The sequence below is a fragment of the Podarcis pityusensis genome (assembly GCF_964106645.2).
Source record: "Podarcis pityusensis genome assembly, chromosome: 4".
Taxonomy (NCBI): domain Eukaryota; kingdom Metazoa; phylum Chordata; class Lepidosauria; order Squamata; family Lacertidae; genus Podarcis; species Podarcis pityusensis.
The window spans coordinates 10186128-10207384 of NC_138027.1; the positions used below are offsets into that span (position 1 = coordinate 10186128).

Consider the following 21257-nt stretch of genomic DNA (forward strand, 5'->3'; position numbering starts at 1 on the left):
TTTACTTGAACCTAGTGGTCTACAAACCAAAGCAAGGTACCACTGAGCCTCTTGGGCTTGCCAACTGGAAGGTCGGCGGTTCGAATCCCCGCAACGTAGTGAGCTCTTGTTGCTCTGTCCCAGCTCCTGCCAACCTAGCAGTTCGAAAGCATGTCAAAGTTCAAGTAGATAAATACAGTGAGGGGGGGGGGTATTTAATCCCCTGCTAAATTTGCCCATTTGCCCTCTGATGAAGAAATGACCAGTCCATAATTTTAATGGTAGGTTTATTGTAGCTGTGAGAGACAGAACAACAACAGGAAAACCCCCAGAAACCCTGAAGAAGACAAAAGTCAGAGATTGATGTGCCACTCCTGGTTAGCTTTCTTCAGTCCAGCCTAATTTAGGTGGAAAATGTTTGGTTGTTGTGAGTCAATGACCCGCAACCTGCGTAGGGTAACTAAGACACAAGGACACATGTATTTTAGGTTAATGGGCTAAAGAAGGTCAATACTTTATTGGGTACATACAGCATGAGAGTGGTATTGGCTTAGGCATTGGATCAAACAACATACCGTATTTTTCGCTCTATAGGATGCACCGGACCATAGGAGGGGGAGAACAGGAAAAAAAAAAAATTCTTGTTCTCCCCCTCTAAAACAAGGTGCGTTCACCCAAAGCCTCGGGAGTGCAGCGGGAGTTCCTGCTGCGCTCTGGAGGCTTCAGGTGGCTACCTTGGAAGCCTGGAGAGCAAGACTCTCCTGGCTTCAGCAAAAGGAACCCGAAGCCTTTGGAGCACAGCGCGAGGTCCCGCTGTGCTCCAAAGGCTTCAGGGATCTATGAGGCTGGGGGGGGGGGGGAAGCAGCACTTCCCCCCAGCACCAGCCTCACAAGCTGCTGATGTGGGAACAGCTCCCGCTCACAACACCTCCCCTCTGGGAGGGGAGGCTTTGTGAGTCGAGGACCTACAACGGGTAAATAAGACACAAGGACACATGTATTTTAGGTTAATGGGCTAAAGGAGGCCACAACTTTATTGGTTACAGCATGTGAGTGGTATTGGCTTAGGCATTGGATCAAACAACCTATATATGACCCCACAGGACACATATTCCAATGCCTAACCACCACCTGAGCCAAAGAGGCTCACTGCCAAATACCCTCACAGCTGCCTAATCCCTAATGCTACTGATATTGGCCAACCACACATCATTTCCTTGATCAGACAAATGAACGCCATCGTCTCTAAACAGGGCCACCTCGCTGAATCTGATGTCAACATGCTTGATCCCATGGCTGTTAATAAAACACAATTTACGGGCCACCACATGATTCAAGAGTTTCCTGGATTTGTCGATGGCAACGACTGCCACGCCAAACTCTCCTCTTCAGAAGGGAGGACCAAAACAAGGTAGACTCCGGAAACAGAGCAGCAAGTTCGTCTAAGTCCTTTTTCACGTTCAATAACAAGTCCAAGCTCTTCCTGAAGGCCAAGTCTTTCTCCCCAGCTGAATGATCAGGATGTCAGGTGGGCCAAACGCTGCTGCTTTTGCCTTTGTAACTGGCATCAACTCCTCCCATTGCATGCCACATCTTGAAATCCAGGAAACTCTCACACTTGCAGGCAGTCCCAGGTTGTCGCCCAAGCCGCAATCTCTGGCCCAGTGGACGATACTGTGACCGCAGATCCAAACTTGAATGTTAGAAGAAGCTGAGGGTAAGAAAACAAGGACAGGTAAGTGGTTGCGTCCTAAAAATTCTTTCATATGTACCATTTCAATGCATTCCTGATTCTATCTGTTGAGTGGCCTAAAGGGGCAGCCATTGTGGCGGCCCCAATCCTGAAAGAGTCGGCAGCATATTCCTCTGCAGGGAAACCACAGGCATCAATCGCTTTGCGCAATACTTGCATGAACTGATGCCTCTTCAAACAGGAACCATCCTCGTGTATGAGTAAAGGGCCACAGCCAGGGGGTCTAAGATATAAGTACCGCCTAGTGTCTTTTACTGGGCATGGACCCTGGTTTTCAGAAGCAGAAAGTCTGATCAGGACACCCTTTCCCTGTTGGTCAGTTTTTGACCGCTGAATGTATATTATTAACTCGGAGTTGGATAATTGTATGTCATTTAAGTGGAGGCCGCGAGAGGAACCATCGGGTTGGGCCTCAAACAGAACCTCATCAACACTCAGGGCTCCGAAGGCGGCAATGGAGAATGCCGCGGAAAACAAACGTGCTTCATATTTTGACCAACATATTGACCTAAGTTTCTGGCGTATCAGGCAGAGGAGATCAAATGTTACCAGCTTTCTGCTCTCGCCATTTGCAAGTTGGAGTCTGCCCCAGCCCTTAATTGCTCTACGAACAATAAAATCAGCGCAAGGGTCAGCTGAGAATATAACTTTGCTAAAAAAGCTGATGGCAGCCGAATGGATTCTTAAGATTTCTGCTGCACATCCCAAATTATGCAGGTGCGCTAGGTAGTGTAACACGTGATCAGTAGTGGGCAGGATATTGGGGGCAAGAGCTGAAACCTTGGATCTGAAATCCAGGAAATCGCACCAGGCTTTCTTATACGACCTGAGAGTAGAAGGTTCCAGTGAGGCTAATACTCCCTTGATAACTTCACATTTCCAATGCTCCAGAGGTGGTCCGAGAAAGGTTCCGGCAGCTGCTGGGCCGAAGATGCTAAGTGGAAGCAGTTCATCTGACTCCTCATCCGTATCCCGCGATCTAGACTTCTCGTAAACGTGTTTCTTCTTGGAGCGTCTCTTCCCTGCCGGCTTATCTGTTGTGGTGGGTTGTTGCTCGGCTGATGCCTGAAGCTGCACCTCCTCACCATCAGAGATCTCGGACTCAGGAAGTTGAACCCCTGGCTGAGAGCTCTGAAGAAGACTAGAAGAAGACTGAGACATAGACATGTTATCGGGTGGAACAGAAGCCAATCGACCTGTAGCATGTGTTGCTGCTGACAAGGCGCGGGACATTCGGGACCTAGCACGAGTCTGTGGAGGTTGATTAGCTGACAACATGGCCCGCGTACCTGCGCTTGCGAATTGGGATTCGTTAAATAATGACGCAGATGTGCCAGGCAGCTCACCATCGAGGGATGGGGCATCAGGCGCCGTGTCAGGAATAAAACTAGGAGAAGGGGAGGACGTTGGCAAACGGTTAGCAATACGTTGTTCAAAATCATTCATAAAACACTTGAAAGCATTAAATAATTGAGACATGGTTTTAGGATCAGAATCCTCCTTACGCGACTCCCGATTGCTTGAGGTAGGACGCTTTGCCTTAGAAGCGGGATTCTTGGCAGGAGCTTTCCTCTTTGGCGCCATTGGGAAATGGTTACACAGTGCTAAACAACACTATACACAGCAAAACGCAGTAGTGTGAATTATACTTCTTGTCTCTTTTTTTATTGATTGATTGGATTTTGTTATTTATTTTTATTTTTTAATTAATTTTAATTTTTTTATTATATATCTTTTATTTATTATCACTTAAGGCTAGCCCTATAAGCCAGCTTTAAGGAAAAGGCAACAAAACTATGCCAGCAACAACTTAGATAAATTAGCTGCGAAAGCAAAACCAAATTACTGAGACAAAATAAAACCCTGTAAAACTGGCAAATGTGCTGCAGCAGACAACAGCCAGCTATCAGCAAGCCTTAATTAACCTAGTCCCAATCCCAATTTAAATACGATTAATGCAATATAATTCTAGAACCCCTAGTTAATTTAAACTCAAAACCAAGGGAAATAAATTTGCAGCTGTTACTTAGCTCGGTGTTGTTTCAAGTAAAATTGCAGCTGTTACTAGAGCTCCAAGCCGCTAGAAAATAAACTGTCGCCAAAAGATTTGTACGTAAACCTTAAAATTAAAATGAACCAAGGTAAGTTGCAGCCAAATCAATTCAGAATAAAGTGATCCAAAGGGAAGCAAGACGTAAGCCCCCCACCCAAGTTCAAGGCTCCGGTCCTATGACCGGCAGTGAAGCGATTAGGACAACTGGAGGGCAATTAAGCAGTTTTGGATAACAAAGGACAAAATGCAGGAGCGAGTCAAACAAAAGCAGCCCCGATGAGATGTAGGGCAAAGGGCGCTGGAGGGAAAAGCACACCCGTTCAGGCAATGTTCCTTGTTAATATTTGGAGGAAGAAGCCCCTTTGCTGAGGGAGAAAGGCCCTAGCAAATAAGAAACCTCACCAGTAAGGTTGAAAAAAGGTTGGGGGGGTGCTGAGAAAGAAAAGGGATGGGGGGGGGTTCGAAGCCCACCTGGCTGAATGGAGCCAGCCAATATAAAACCCCAGAGGAACTTGGAGAGCCCGGCGAACTAAAAAGGAAAACAGGCAGGCTCTATCTTCTGAAGGGCAGGGGAAATCCCAACAAATGACGCAAGGGCTGGGTGGGTGTCCCTGTGGGGTAGGTGTGTAGGTACGTTGATATGTATAGTATAGGTAGGTATTATATAGAGTAATGCAGGTATCTTTTATGTTATGAAAATAAGGTGTGTTGTGTATGTGTATTGTGTAAATGTAAATGTATTATATGTTAGGAAAATAAAAAAGGGGGGAATGGACACAACGGCTGGACTGGGAGAAGCTAAAAACAAAGCACAAAGTGGGCAGGGGAAAGCCAAACAAATCAGGTTTTTTCCCGCCCCCCACCCAAAGCAGCCTCCAAACCTCGAGGAGAAAAGAGAAGAGAGTTGCTGGTCAGAGGAGGAATGTAAGAAGGAATGGAGGAGAGAGCAGCTGGCGAGGACGACGCAGAGATCTTGATCCCACGACTCCAGGAAGCAGAAAGAGGTGCGGATCTGCCGCGCGGCCGCTTGAATAAGGCTAGACTCCGCCCCCAAGCCAACCCTATTGGCTGGCTTGACAGGCGTGGCAAATGACGCAGGGGGCCGAGTACGCTCCCGCTCACACTACCTCCCCTCTGGGAAAGGCTTTGCGTAACGTGGGAATCAGAAACTGCTGCAGATTAACTGCAAATCAGTCGGTAGACTTCCAGATCGTTTCTCCTTTTGCCCTAGGAGCAGTTGTCGCAGAAACCGCCCCCCCCAATCATTCAGTTTGTACAAACTTCACACACACTCGCACACTACATACGCTACGCTTGTTACAAATTCGTAGAAAATCAACCATACATCGGATCTGCACTGTTCCATTTTTATTTTACTCCATGAAGGAAGGGCTACAAAATGGGGGAGGTTTGATACAGGGCAGCCATAATCCCTTGAGCATACCAGCACATACACAGGAGCCCTGCCCAGTTGCTATGCCAACCCTGATGGTCCTAGACAGAAGACCATCAAGGACACAACAAACTGCATATGTGAGTGGATTCAACACAGACTGCAACAAAGGAACAGTGATTGGGTCTCCCCTCAGGGGGCAGGAAACTGCAACTTCCCTTTTGTCTTCTGGAAGTGACTCATGGGGAGGGGGAGAAGGGGAAGCAGGTGTCAAGCTACTTAGGTTACCTCCACAACCCCTCCCTTAACCCCTCCTGTTTGTGATGTAGTCATGATGTAGTTATAATGTACTTCTAGGGGTTTGGGGGATTAGTAACTAATAAAAGTTGGGGTCTTCTTTTGTTCTGGGCTTCCGTTTTGCTTCATCTTGTTGTGGGTGGGAGTCCTGTCGCGACAGTATTCAATAAAGGCCAAGCCTACAGGCTGCTGTTTTGCTCCAAGTTATCCTGGTTGGTGTCTTTGTTTTTGTCCAAGGGAGCCCTCGGATTTTCCCGTTAACACAGTGAAACAGCTGAATTGTGAGGAAGTTCTTGGGACCACAATAGTTTTCCCTCCATTACATTTGTTATTTAATGGTAACATTGCAGGGGACTGAACTTCTAACTTTAAGATTCTATGATCATTGCTATTATAAAGGGTCACCATGCTTCTTTTGCACTTTCCAGCTCTAATTCAATTATCGCTCTCTGCACTTTTTGTGTTGCATTTCCCTCTCACCCAAAGCTTTCATGCCCCCCCCCGCAATTATATTACCGTACATGTATGCATATGTGTCTCTGTTATCTTATATCAGCACATGAAGGAAACTTGGGGGAAGGAAAAATCATTTTAATGCCAGGTTCAGACTTCCCTCAAAGGACCACAGGCTGAGAACCCTTAGCTTCACGGGAACCCAAATATCGTACATAAAAAAGGCAACGCTACAATTATTTTTACAAAAGCAATTATTGTATATTTTATTCACATCTTTCACCCCACGTTTGTAACTGACAGTGCAATCCTACCCATATCTACTCAGAAGCAAGTCCCACTGAATTCAGTGGAGCTTCTGCCCAGATAAGTGAGGTTAAGCATGCAGCCTGAGTTTCTTGTCTGGAGGACAGTCTCATAATACATACAAGTAACCTTACACATTACATGTAAGGATAGACCCGTTAAACATAACCAGTGATTGCTTCAGCTCAAACTGAAAGTAAAAAAAGAAAGTCCCATTTTTAAAAACCCTCTAATTAAGCATCCTTTCGTAAACGAGGCTTCTCCTGCAACGACTGTCTTCTCTTTTCATGCTAGGAATTGCCCCTGCTTATTTAAGGGTATTTGCTCACAAATTTCTTGCTCCCACATCCTTAAAGAAACAGCAGCGATTTCTGGAGCACCCCTGCATGAACAGCACATGGCACCATGTGTGGCAGGAGCCACCACTGTCTAGCATGATTTGGAGGCTATTCTGGAGGTATCGCCGTTGACTCAGGTATGTTGTAAGCATCGCTATTCTTTCTTTCGCCTGACAGCTGGTGGTCCCGCGAAGGCAGAGATGTACAGTTTGAGCCAAGTGTATGTGACACCTACAGCACAATATACAGAGGTGAGCAATAAAGGGAGGAAAGGGAATTTGACTATCCAGGTGGTGAAAGGCATCACAATTTCACACAAGATTTCCAGAGGTATCAGCCCAATGAGGTAGATTGTTTCCAACCAATTAAGCAGAGGCCCTTCTTTTCTGCGGAGAGAGAGAAAGCAGAAAAAAGGATTTTAATATAATCACTTCACAAATTATCACTTTGAAATAGTTACTGATATCTAAAATCAACCCCTCTTTTGCAAAGCAGGGCAAGCATGTCTTATTCTGGAGGAAATATCTAAATCGGGGATTGAGAACCAGTGACCCTCCAAATATTTTTGCTCCGCAGCTCCCATCATTCCAGACCATTGACTGATGAGCTGGAAGTCCAAAAACACAGCCAGAAGGCCACAGGTTCGCTATTCCCAGTCTAAATGCAAGAGCAGGCAAAGACTTGCTAGGCCGACAGGGAACCCCAGTCTAAAATGTGAGCAGGTTGTGGGCCCCACCTCCTATAGACAACCAAAAGATGAACTCAGAGACATTTGCAAGCCAAGCAAGCCCTAACGGAAGCTTGCCTTTGCAAAAACATTTAGGCTGTAATCCTAACCCTACTTACCTGGGAGTAAGGGCCACTGAACCCAACAAACAACTTGTGGTTAGACACGGTAAGATTGCACCGTTGGTCATTACCTGAATATGGCCTTCAGCGAGGAGAAGCTATACACCGTGAAGAGCAGCATGAGCAAGATTTTAATAGGCAGTTCTGAAACACAACAAACAGTTGGCAGATGTTGTATATGGCCAAAACAATAGGGGGGGAAAGACTCTTTGTATTTGGCGTTTATTTTGTTTAACAAAGTGCATATACCACTTGTTTTAAAAAAATGGGGACGCGGGTGGCGCTGTGGGTTAAACCACAGAGCCTAGGACTTGCCGATCAGAAGGTCGGCGGTTTGAATCCCCATGACGGGGTGAGCTCCCGTTGCTCGGTCCCTGCTCCTGCCAACCTAGCAGTTCGAAAGCACGTCAAAGTGCAAGTAGATAAATAGGTACTGCTCCTGCGGGAAGGTAAACAGCGTTTCCGTGCACTGCTCTGGTTCACCAGAAGCGGCTTAGTCATGCTGGCCACATGACCCGGAAGCTGTACGCCGGCTCCCTCGGCCAATAAAGCGAGATGAGTGTCACAACCCCAGAGTCGGTCACGACTGGACCTAATGGTCAGGGGTCCCTTTACCTTTACCTAAAATAAAAATACAACTCTCTAAGCAGTGTACAAAACGGTGGCAGCAGGCACATAAGAAGCTGCCTTATACTGAGTCTGACCACTGCCCCATCTAGTTCAGTATTTCCTATAATGACTAGCAATGGCTCTTCAGGATTTCAGATGGGGTTCTTTCCCAGCCTTACCTGGAGAAGGCGAGGATTAAACCTGAGACCTTCTCTGTGCAAAGTAGGATGCTCTACCACTGAGCCACATCACCTTCTAAGAAGAGGCACCTGCTGTTTCAGAAGTACTTACATTAAAAATAAGGCACTCCCCCACTAATCTGGGAACCCTTTTATTCAATTCAAAGGAGTTTCAGTCAGTGAAAGGAAGCAGCCCTAAATGACGTATATTCTCGATGTGTCGACGGCCCTTCACGTACATCAGTAATCTTTGAAAACGAATGTGCAAGCCAGGAAATATTTTAGGCAGGTGGTGAGACATAGAAGGTACTTACCTGGTGCTGTAAACAGTAGAGGGAAAAAGGAAAGATGTCCTGTAGTGGACAGAACCAGATAGGTGCCAGCATCTCTGGATCTCTCCACAGCCAGCAAGCTAAAAACGCATACCAAAAACAGGAGATTTTTGAAAGTAGCTGTTAAGCTGTTCAAAGAGATCATTTTCTTCAAGGTCCTCCCTCACTGCTGCCACCATGCTCCCGGCACAACGCTATGCATGTTACCCAGACGTTTCACAGAGTTCAGCTCTGGTTAACCATGTGCAACAGGGGTGAGAAACTTGTAGCCTTCCCAAGGTTGTTGAATTACAGATCCCACCATGCTGGCTGGGGCTGAAGGGAATTGGGAGTCCACCTTTGCAGCAGTACCTGGGATCTTCCTGCAACAGCAGGGGAAACAAGGAAGTCAAGTTCCAAAGCTGCTTCCTTGTTTTGCTCTTCAACTGTAAGAAGCTGCTTTATCCCTGACTTGTTTCTAAGATATCACAGAAACAGGCCCAAGATCCACAGGGAAGTCCTATGTAGCCATGGAATTTTTAAAGAGAAAATCAAATTAAGAAAACTACACTCTTTGGATTCCATTATGTCATTTGTGGTGTGATATTTGTGATATCTTGCCCAGAAAGGGGTTCAAGTGTGAAGACTGGAATTTATAAAAATGCAACCTGAACCCCTTTCCATCCCTCTTACCTCAGAGGGAGAATGGCGAGAAGGACTGCTTTCTCATGCACATGCCACCCAAACATGAAGGAGCTCAGCGCGCAGAGAACCAGGCATCGTAGAAAGCCTCTGGGCCCTTGGGGTTTAAACCAAAGACAGAAAACAGAGGGCTAGAAACAACAGGCAGAAAACAAAGCTTCAGTGGTGCATTTCAGCGCCGGGAACACAGGCTTATCATTCAGTGGGAGCTCAGCAGTTGCTAAGCTCTGCATTTTGGCAGTGGTGCCTTGGTTGTCGAACTTAATCCGTTCAACCCCGGAACTGTTCAGAAACCAAGACGCAGCTTCCGATTGGCTGCAGGAGCTTCCAAAGTTCCAAGTTCAGCTTCCAAAAAACATTCACAAACCAGAACACCTACTTCCGGGTTTGCGGCGTCCGGGAGCCGATTTGTTCAGGAGCCAAGCCATTCGACAACTAAGGTACCACTGCATTATTCTGCTTTGCATTGCCAGAAAGTGTTAAATTGCCTTTTTGAGATTCTAGGTACCACCTACGTTATATGCCACTGACGTGGGTCCCAAACCAAGGAACTCTGGGAATTGTAGTTTTGAGGATAATGCTGAGACAATCTTGTACCCTATACTTTTCAAGTGATGGGTGCGCCAGTGGTGCCACAACCATCTTTTAAAAAGCAGGGGTGGGAGAGGTGGAGAAAGGGTGACAAGCAGTGAAATTTAAGAGCATCTGTAAAAACAAAATTCAGAACACTGGAAGATGACCTCATGTTTCAGATTGCAATTAATGGTGGTTCTTGGGTCTGAATATTTTGCCCCACCTAAGAACATAAGAGCAGTCTGCTCCTGATTCTTTAAAAGCAGCCTAACACAGGTGTGTGTAAATTTGAAGCTTTCCCCATCCATGTACTTCTAACCCAGGAAAAGCTTCACCTGTTGAATTTTCGCATGTCAGGCCACTGTTAAAGGCATAAAAGAAGTAAGCAAAACTAGTGGTCCCTCTGTTTTTAAGGCATAATAGACTGGCAGGGACCAGAGCGGGCTGAATATTCAATGCAAGCAAGTTGGTGCTTTAGCAAGGGAGCATTCATTTTAAAAGGGGAGAAATTTCTTGTGGGCTGTGCTTGCAAGCAGATGAAGATGTGCTCAGAGGGGTAGAGTGATATGGATTTACCAGCATAGAGATGGCAGTACAAGTCAAAGTTGCCAATGGAGTCACTGAAGGAAGGACGGTATGTTGAAATTCTTGGACTAGCCCTCCAGTCATGGAAGCCTTGGGCATCTTTGCAGGGTCAAGGAATTTATATTTCAGACCTGGAAGTTATAATGAAGTTTGTAAGAAGGACAGGCACGTTGTCAGCCACACCATACCCACCCTAAATATATATGGAAGCAAGTCCCACGGCTTGTTTCAACACTTGTTTACATACAGAGAATTTTTAAATTTTATTTAAAGGTTTATAAGCCATTTTTTGAGCAGATGCTCCAAAGTGTCTCATAGCACAAGTAAAAACCCAAAGCGGAATATAAAATATAATTTAAAATATTATGTTCGTGCTAAAAAACAGCATTAAAACCAAAATAAAACCAGGTTTAACAGAGTCAGTTTATAATCACAACCTATATTACATAGGATTATAAAAATGTAGGGTTGTTAGGGACCCTGAAGATCATCTGCTCCAACCCCCTGCAATGCAGAATATGCAGCTCTTCTCTATAGGTATCTAACCTGCAACCTGGGCGTTATGAGCACCATGCTCTAACCAACTGCATTGAATGGGTTAAGTCTCAAGGAAAAAGTGGGTCTTCTAGGCCTATTTAAGGACTAAGGGATGAGGCTCGCTTAAGTTCAACAGCACTGAATTCTACAGTTGTGGGACCACTGCTGAGTGTCCAGCAGCCTAATTGTCGTCATGTGCAGTCATGCAAGGACACTACACAGCCCAAATGGTGTACTAAAAATGACCTTGTAGACATAGCAAAATGTCTGAGGCACACGCACATAACCAACTCCACTTTAGTAAACAGTAAGCTTCTGAGAAGATATTTAGGATGGTTTGGAAGTCATCCTCTGAGTGTGCACACACACTCATGAACGCCATTTCCAACTCCTCGAAATATTCGATGCCTCCGAAATTTTTTACACATCTCTTAGGAAGACAGGCAAACGAATGCCAGTGTAGTGGAAGAAGCAAAGATCACCAGTGCTGAAGCAATGATTCTTCAACATCAACTTCGTTGGACTGGTCATGTTTTCTGGATGACTGATGATCGTCTTCCAAAGCAACTACTCTATTCCAAACTTAAAAATGGAAAGCTTAATGCTGGTGGTCAACAAAAGAGGTTTAAAGACTCTCTCAAGGCAAATCTATAAAAATGTAGTATAAACATTGACAACTGGGAAATACTGGCCTGCAAGCGCTCAAATTGGTGAACAGCCTTTACCAAAGGTGTCACGGGTTTTGAAGACGCTTGGACTCAGGACGAAAGGGAGAAACGTGCTAAATTGAAGGCACGCTTGGCAAACCTGCACCATGATCGACTCCCACTGTGGATCCAGAATTGGACTCCACAGTCACCCACAGACACCCCATTAAGACCGTGTTCATGGAAGCCAATCTTACTCAACTACGAGTGATCACCAAAGAAGAAGAAGAGTAAACACAGTGGTTTAGGAGACTATAAAGATGAAGAACTTGCATGGAAATCTCCCTGCTGCTGTCGTATCCGATGACTGTCAAAGGCAAGACATTGGACTGGACATCCCACTTACCCAACCCAGTTAAACCGTCCTCAAGTTTATATATTCTTTTGCATACTTTCAAAAGATTAATAATAAAATGTAAGGAGAGGAACTGCCACTCCTTAGTGGTCAGACACAGCAGGCTTCTCCTACTGAAGATTTCTAAAAGGGAACAAGAATCACCAAACAAGTATTTGCTATTAATACATGCAGGGTTAAGATACTCTACCAATAACGGAGAGCGCTTTGTCCAGGGCATTGTACAGTGCCCAGAAGTTAGGAGCCCAGTATGCATGGCATAGGCCTCTTTTGAAAGGGAAGAGACGAGAGAGGACCTGAGGCAGCTGGCCCTAATGGAAGAAAAAGGAAGTTGGAAAGTTAGTCAAAGATTTTTCATTTATATTAAGTGACATAACAATACATTTATGATTGTGGCTTTATTGCTTTTACTGGTCATGTTGTTGCATTTTGTTAAAATAATTTTAAATGATTTAAAGCTGCTTTCAGAGCCTTTGGATAGAAAATCAGCTTATAAATCCAAGTAGAAATCACAGAGTAGCAGAGTTGGAAGGGACCACAAGGGTCAACCCCCTGCAAAGCAGGTATCTTTTTGTCCAATGTGGCGTTCAAACCCATGCTGTACAGACTGAGCTATCCTGAGCTAACAGCCAAGTCAAGAATGTTCCCCACCCTCGATCAGCTTATAAAGCGTATTATTCATACATATAGTAGCTACCCTTTGTACAGTGGTACCTGAGGTTACAAACACCTCGGGTTACAAACACTTCGGGTTACAGACTCCGCTAACCTGGAAGTAGTACCTCGGGTTAAGAACTTTGCCCCAGGATGAGAACAGAAATCATGTGGCGGCGGTGCAGCGGCAGCAGGAGGCCCCATTAGCTAAAGTGGTGCTTCAGGTTAAGAACAGTTTCAGGTTAAGAACGGACCTCCGGAATGAATTACCGTAAGTTCGTAACCAGAGGTACCACTGTACTTCCAGTTATATTACATATTAATATTCTTTTTATTTATTAGAATTATTATTATTTAGCATGACCAGACATTTTCAGAAGGTAAAATTAAAATTCTTTGGTTCCCCCCACAAAAAGCAGTTTATGTGCTTTTTCACCAAATGTAGACTTACTGAGCTAAATGGGAACAATTAGTAAAGAACGTCTTGCATACAGTCATCACTCAGGAAGCAGGTGCATGTTTTAAAGAGGATCAGGGTCCTTACCCAAACAATAAATGGTCCCAGTGAAAGCGCAGAAACAAAGCAGACAATGAATCCCAGGGCAACTAAGCGAAGAAAACTGAAACTGCCCCATCGGAGGGATCCATCTGGAGAAAACGAAAATATTATGATTAAAACAAAAGGGTGTGTGTGAAAGAAACAAGAAATGCTTCGGCAGTGTGTTTTTAATTTCCTTCCCATTATAAAACAAATCCGTCTCTGAGATAATTAAATTATTGTCATAGATCAGTCTTTCCCAACCTGGTGCCCACCAGATACTGTGGTCTACAACCCCAGCCAATATGGCAGTCTTCATTTTCACTGGCAGTGTATCCAAACCCGGCCTAGTCGTTCCCCCTATGAAATAATCAATAACTTGCCTGAATTATTTGCAGTGAAGCAGTAGGACCGGAGGAGGTACACACCATAAGCTGGGGCGACATAGAGGTTGATATGCTTGAAGTGCAAGAGGACGGCAAAGAGAAAAGCCCCTTCCAAGTGCCTTTTCTGAAAGGGAGTGTGGGGCAACAGGGAAGAGAAAGGTCAGGCGGTTATTTGAAGGAACAAAGAATCCAAAGCCTACATAAACAGAATGCACACTTAAGAGCTGGTTGAGACGTCTGGAATAGGAATTGGGCATGGCCGCCTCTTAATACACTACCTGGAATAGCCGTGCAATGGAAAGCAGCATGAATCCAAACAGAAAGCCATTGTACTGAAAATGAATGTCTGTGATTGAGTTAAGGACTAACGTCCACTTCAGAAAGATGCCCTAACCCAGGAAACTTTAGTGCTTCAATTCAACTTCCATGTTGAATGACCAGTTGTAATTCTTACCAGTAGCAAATTTAGCAGTTCCAATTCTCATTAGAATTTGATAGGTATCTCCCCACTCCCCCCAAACCCATCAAATGTTGATGTTTGGTTTAGGTTATCTGGCCAGATTTCTTTTGACACCTGAGTTGGAAGGATACGGTCCACAATTAAGAGGCCAAAATTCCATAAGAGGAGAACTGAAAGGACAAGCTGAGGGTTCTCCAGAGGTTCCTTTGTACTTCGCTTCCCATTTACACATCTACAGCACCTGAGCAGAGGAGAAATAAACAGACAAGACAAAATCCAAATCCCTTTGTTCTTCCATACGCATTTCTTAAAGATCAGGTGCAGTTTATAGGTTATGTTAATACTGTTTTCTCCTCCAAACAGGTTTTTTTTGTTTTTTAAAAAATACTCCATCTATTCCATCTAAAATACTCCATCTATTCTACTCTTCAACACATTTACTGATTTCAACAAGAGGCAGGCTGAGTGATTTCTTTCCAGATTCCAGTGGCTTATCTTCCCTTCTCCCGAAACACAAAACATAAAGACTTCTTATTTAAAAACAATAAAGGGGCACCAACATACTCGCGAACTGCGTAGATGAAGAGCACATCTGTGAAGATGACTGAAAGCCTTTGGAAAAGAATGGTTGGGTAGCTGGAATAGTTCAGGTTCTGGATGACCAGCATCTCTTTGTCAAAGTATTTGGCAACATGTGAAAGCCCGTACTCAAACCATGCAAAGAAGGGAGGGTAGTCCAAGGTCCACTCGGAAGTTGCCTGTAAACATGGGAAAATAACGCAAGTGAGAAGGCAGGTGTCAATCACTGGATGACCTTAAACTATAAGCTAGTTCACATATGCACATTCAACGCCTGGCAAGTGCAACATCAAGTGATCTCTCGTTTCGTGAACAGCCCATCACAAACCAAATGCTTTGCAGTCATTAGGGTGGCTTTTTAAAAAAATGTGCAAAGGGGAACGATCTGGATCAGTTGACTGTTCTAAACCAGACAGAGACCTTCACTTTTACTCTAGGAAGCCTGGAAGAACAGGCAAAAGACATTTCAATTGCCTGCACTGGAGGTCCATTCAGCTTCCAGTAACAAGGAAGGAATATTTGACGGCAGCCTTTAATCATCTGCAAAACTCCACAAGATGCTGCACCTCACTGTTCTAAGAACCAAGCACACTTCTGGAAAGGCAGAAAGACACACTTACCTCATAATACCACTGAGAGACTGGTAAGCTATGGGTGATGGCTAGCCAGTTCCTATGCACTTCAAAATCTGTGGAATGACTACAAGAAGTTAAATATTAGTATCTGGATCATACCACATAGCTTTCTACTTTGTAAAAGGCAAAAGATTTATATGATCTGCAGAGAAACCAGACCATTTCTACTTTGCATTTCCCAGTGCAATAGTAGGTAAATAAGAACCGATGAGGAACTCTCTGCTAGGTTTTTAACAAGAGACAAACTTTCAGCAATTGTGCTCATGCATTAACATGTATGTCTATGCATCTCTGTAGGTATCTGTGCATGATAGCATTCCTACAGTTAATTCTGTTTCCCAATTTCATGAGAAATTACCTCTGCCACATTTTAAATATATGTTCCGGCAATTTAATTATCACCACATCTATAACTCACATTCCCATTTATATGCATGGGTAAATGTACACAGCAAAAGGTAAGGGGGATTTTCAGAGCGGCACTTGGTGGGCTCACAGAGCAAACCGACAAAAAAGTGGACTGGGCTCATACACCATTAACACGGAATCATGGAAAGTTATGTAGAAGAGGACATTTTGATCCCTGGATGTCAGGAGAAGCTGCAATTGCCAAAACTTGCAACATGGAGAGAGACAATGGAGTGCATCTCTGGGGGTGAAGTCAAACTGCTGCATTAGCAGCACCGAAGTTGCCTCCCAGGGGTACAAGCCTGGGCAGTATGTAGAGGTCCTGAGCTGCTCAGATGACAACACATAACCCTCTCGGCTGGGCTGCAAGAGTTGACAAAAGGAGGCATGCAAGGCGCCAACCAACTGTCTTAGGGATTGCACTCCAGATTTGTGTCAGGATTATGCCTTAGCCCTTTCATCTCCCGAATATATCCAGCAAGGCAGCAGAGGTTTAGGATCTTTTCCTTCTCCTACTTGGGCTACCTTCCCAGGTTGATGAGCCCCATCTGCCCCTCACTTCTCTCTACAGCACGTGCAGAAACTGCCTTCTGGGCCGTTGGACCCACTATTAGTATCATCTGCTCAATACATTGGGGCTAATCCTTGCATGGAGAGGAACTACACCTGTAAATATCAGCTGCTGGGAACTGCAAGTGGGGAAGAGTGCTGTTGTGCTCATGACCAGTTTCAGGGCTTTCCAACAGCAACTGTTTGGCCGCTATGAGAACAAAAAGCTGGAATACAGGAGACTTTGGTCTGACCTTGTGGGGTTTTCAAATGTACTTAATGTACAATTGGGCCAAAGCAGCCAATCATAACAGCCTTCACTATGTGAGCTGATGTTTTCTTTTTCTTTCTTTTTTTGTTAAACTTGCTATTTGATAAACCTTCCTTCTCCTCCTGCGATGAGGCTACATTTTAATATTTTAATGTTGCATTATTTTAATGTTGTATTTTATTTTTGTTTTTAAGTTGTAATCATTCATCTTATTTTTATTATTGCTTGTAAGCCGCTCTGAGCCCGGCCTTGGCTGGGGAGGGCGGGGTATAAATAAAAAATTATTATTATTATTATTATTATAAAACATAATTGCACTGATTACCAAAATATGCTCCGTGAAAATCTTGTTCTTAGTCTGACCACATCCTGCAATAGTCAACAGTAGAATTGGTGTCCATTTCCCCAGACACAGCAACATACTTTAGTGCTTTGACAAAACCTGCATCTCCTGCATTATTAAGCCTAATGGGCATTTACTGGAATTGATGCAGTGCTTTTTTCCATTTTATCACCTGGAAGCCCAGAGGGCTAACTAATATTCCTCCTCTTCAGTTAGAGCTGTATCCAGTCCCTCATGTTCTTCATAAACTTGGTATTACTGCACTTCTGAGTTTTACTCCACTACTAACTAGGGTATAATTTATTGAAGACAGATAATCTGAAGGGGTCTCCAGCAGAGAATTAGAATATAGATCGATAGATAGATAGATAGATAGATAGAAACGGGGAAAGAACAAAGGCCAGGGAGGAAACAAAGGCATTGAAAGAATGCTATTATTTTAATCACACATACTTTGGGTTAAGGTAGGGATACCTAACATGGTACCCACTAAATGTTTCATGAACATAAGAAAAGCCTGTTGGATCAGGCCCATCTAGTCCAGCATCTGATTCTCACAGTGCCCAAGCAGATGCCTGCAGAAAACCTATTAAGCAGGACGCAGGTACAAAAGCACCTTCCCCTCTTGTGACATCCAGCAATTGGTATTCAGAAGCCATTTACTGCCTCCCCAACTGTGGAGGCAGAACATGGCCAACGTGGCTGGTAGCCACTGATAGGCATATGCTCTATGAATTTGTCTAAACCTCTATTAAAGTAATCCAAGTTGGTGGCCCATCCCTGCCTTTTGGTCTATAACTCTTTGCCTCGAGGGATAGCTCAGCTGGTAGAGCATGAGACTCAGAATCTAAGGATTGTGGGTTTGAGCCCCATGTTGGGTGAAAGATCCCTGCACTGCAGGGAACTGGCCTAGATGATCCTCACGGTCCCTTACAACTCTATAATTCTGTGATTATAGAACTCTCATTTGTCCCAGACAGCATGAGTTCACCATGTTGGCCATCCCTGCAATAAGGTGTAGGGAATGGGGTGTGATCCAAAGAAAAAAAGAGAGTTTTGAGGAAAACTTTTTCCACCCAAGGGCAACATGTCAAGTAGAGCGGGTTCTCTACATGCTTGATTGCAAGCAAGCCGAAGCATACCTGATCAAAACAATTCCATATTCCTCCCGCCTACCTATGTCTCGAATTCCCTCCCCTTCCTGTGTGACTGTCTGGTGTCCATTTTATATTGCAATCCCCTCAGGGCAGAGACTTGTCAAACCTGTTCTTTGTAAGGCACCACGTTCACATGGGACTGCATTGCTTGTTGTGCAATTCACACATATGTCTCCTAACCTTACACTTACTGGAGCTTTGCTTATGAAATGTATATTTTGTTATCATTTAAAAGCTGCAGCGTAAGTTCTACAGAGTGACTCTCAGGTTTCCCACCCTCTGTTTTTGACATTACAGGAGGGTTGCAAGAATTAGGAATAACATTAACAATACAGTGGTACCTTGGGTTAAGAACTTAATTCGTTCTGGAAGTCCATTCTTAACCTGAAACTGTTCTTAACCTGAGGTACCACTTTAGCTAATGGGGCCTCCCGCTGTCGCCACACGATTTCTGTTCTCACCCTGAAGCAAAGTTCTTAACCCAAGGTACTATTTCTGGGTTAGTGGAGTCTGTAACCTTAAGCGTATGTAACCCGAGGTACCACTGTGGCCTACTGGATCTAGTCCAGCATCCTGTTCTCACAGTGCTCAACTAGATGCCTGAGAAACCAGCAAACAGGATTCGAACGCAAGTCCAACTCCCCCTTCCTGCGGTTTCCTGCAACTGGCATTTGGAAGCATTACTGCCTCCAGCTGTGGAGGTACAGCACAGCTGGCTAGTAGCCCTCTCCTCTTCCTTGACTTTGTCTAATCCTCTTTTAAATCTGTCTAGGGTGGTGGCCATTGCTGCCTCCTGGGGGAGCAAGTCCCATAGTTTGTCTATGTGCTGCGTGAAGAATCACTTTCTTTCCTCTGTCCTGAATAATAATAATTCATTTATATGCTTGCCGCCCATCTGACTGGGTTTCCCCAGGGACTCTGGGAGGCTTCCAACAAATTACAGTGGTACCTCGGGTTAAGTACTTAATTCGTTCCGGAGGTCCGTTCTTAACCTGAAACTGTTCTTAACCTGAAGCACCACTTTAGCTAATGGGGCCTCCTGCTGCTGCCGCACCGCCGGAGCACGATTTCTGTTCTCATCCTGAAGCAAAGTTCTTAACCTGAAGCACTATTTCTGGGTTAGCGGCGTCTGTAACCTGAAGCGTATGTAACCCGAGGTACCACTGTACAGTAAAACACAGGTAAGACATCAAACATTAAAAACTTCTCCATACACCATACAACAGCCCATGAGGCCCTTAATCTCAGGGTCGTAGCTTCCAGCCCCACCTTGGGCAAAAGTTCCCTGCATTGCAGGGGGTTGGGCTGGATGACCCCTGGGGGTCCCTTCCTACTCTGCAGTTATTCCACGATTAAGAGAGGCGATGGGGGAGGGAACATTCCTCTGCCCACCTTCTCCGTGCCACCCATGGAGCGAGGTTTCTCAAGCGCGTGGGCCTCTGGCAGTTTTTGGACTACAACTCCCATCATCCCTAGCGAGCAGAACCAGCGGTCGGGGATGATGGGAGTTGTAGTCCAAAAACTGCCAGAGGCCCAAAGTCTGGAGAACGCTGCTGTAGAGGGAAGCCCTGCAACGTGGAACCCAAGGCAGACTCGGAGAGAGACAGAGAGGGACCAGGCAGCAGGAGGGCGGAGAGGCCCCTGCGAGGAACAGCCGCGTCCATCATGGCGGCGCCGGAAGCCCCCTCGCGCCCGCCCCTTCCCCGCCAGAAGAATGTGAGGGGAAATAATAACGAATCCGGGCTCCTTACTACGTAGGGATGAGGAGCAGCTTGAGCAGCGTGACCCCGAAGGCCAGAGCCGCGAACCAGCCGCCTCCGCTCGCCGCCATGACGGCCCGCTTGCCTCCGCCAGCGCCTCAGAGGGCCGGCGGGCACTGCGCATGCGTGGGGGGAGGCGAGCCGTTGCCGCGCCGCAACGCTTTCAACCGCCTTCGCAGCATCCAGGCGCCTGCGCGGGAGGGCGGGGAAAATACTGCGCCTGCGCGGTGGCTTTACTCGCGGCGTCCTGGCTCGCCCTTCGCCACACCCCCTGCAGGCGGGAGTGTGTCAATGCAGCCGCCTCGACGCAGGCGGGGTTTCAATGCGGTTTGCAAACCGATTCTTTGCTTGTTATGTGCAGTTGGTTCCAAGCCTAGAGCCTCTAGAATTCAGTGGAGCTTATTTCTGGCAGACTGTGAGAGGGTTGCAGGCTTCTAAATGTGCAGTAGTCCCAAGTCTAAATCCTGACCCTGTAGAATTTATTGGGCTGTTTTTATTCTGATTATATATGTGTGTGTGTGTGTGTGTGTGTGTGTGTGTATATATATATATATATATATATATATATATGTTTTTATGTTGATCTAGTATGTGAACCATCCAGGTATAGGTATAGGTAAAGGTCCAGTTAAGTTCAGTTGCAGACGACTCTGGGGTTGTGGCGCTCCTCTTGCGTTACAGGCCAAGGGAGCCGGCGTTTGCCTGCAGTTTTTCCGGGTCATGTGGCCAGCATGACTAAGCCGCTTCTGGCACAACGGAACACTGAAACCAGAGCAGTGCATGGAAATGCCGTTTACCTTCCCACTGCAGTGGTACCTATTTATCAACTTGCACTTTCTGGCGTGTTTTTGAACTGTTAGGTTGGCAGGAGCAGGGACCGAGCAACGGGAGCTCACCCTGTCGCGGGCATTTGAACCGCCGACCTTCTGATCAGCGATCCCAAGAGGCTCAGTGTCCGGGTATAGGGTAGTACAGTCGTACCTTGTTTTGCAACTGGGATGCGTTCCAGAGCCCCGGCCGCTAGCCGAAAAGGATGCAGGAAAAAGCACCGCGTCTGTGCACACGCAGAGCGCTTTGCGCTTCTGCACGTGCGCAAGTGGCAAACCCAGAAGTAACCCGTTCTGGTACTTCCGGGTTTGCCGCGGACGTTCGCCGGAACGGATGCTTGACGAGGTGGACATTCGTGGAGGTATTACTGTATATAAATTCACTATTTATATAAATATATAAATTGCACTATTGTATGCCCAGATAATATTCCAATTGTCTGATTCCACCCTTTATCCAAACATCATAGGGCTGTTTACAGTTAGTGTTGCAGGGACTGCATTCGGAACTAACTTCAGTTTTCTGAAGACTCTCCAAAGACAGACCCATATGTACAATTTATTACAGTCATCTATCCTAGATGTCAGTTTAATGGAAAGGCAATGTTGTTCAACACGATAACAATGCCTCCCGCCCCGATGCATAGAAAACCAAAGTCTATCTGTAACGGGCAGCCATGCCAGTCTCTGTGTCTGAAAAATGCTCTTTAA

General features: G+C 45.5%; 1 protein-coding gene and 1 long non-coding RNA gene across 4 annotated transcripts in view; one reads left to right on the forward strand and one right to left on the reverse strand.

Moving 5' to 3' along the window:
- The window catches only part of LOC308475413, a 171463-nt gene that overhangs the window by 90894 nt on the left and 59312 nt on the right, over window positions 1–21257 (forward strand). The gene's annotated exons all lie outside the window — the stretch shown is intronic.
- Window positions 6165–19852, reverse strand: ALG8 (ALG8 alpha-1,3-glucosyltransferase; the record flags this gene model as incomplete). Of its 3 annotated transcripts, none has more annotated exons than XM_081002176.1 (13): window positions 6165–6958; window positions 7493–7565; window positions 8524–8621; window positions 9214–9353; window positions 10372–10511; window positions 12170–12290; window positions 13178–13281; window positions 13555–13681; window positions 13836–13903; window positions 14149–14258; window positions 14582–14775; window positions 15217–15295; window positions 19711–19852. In XM_081002176.1, 13 exons carry the CDS (start codon window positions 19788–19790, stop codon window positions 6727–6729), a joined length of 1566 nt encoding a protein of 521 aa, XP_080858302.1. In that variant the 3' UTR covers window positions 6165–6726. The 3 variants fall into 3 exon arrangements, with proteins under 3 accessions (XP_080858302.1, XP_080858300.1, XP_080858301.1); XM_081002174.1 differs by having other exon boundaries at window positions 15217–15284; window positions 19711–19843; XM_081002175.1 differs by having other exon boundaries at window positions 13178–13259; window positions 13551–13681; window positions 15217–15284; window positions 19711–19843.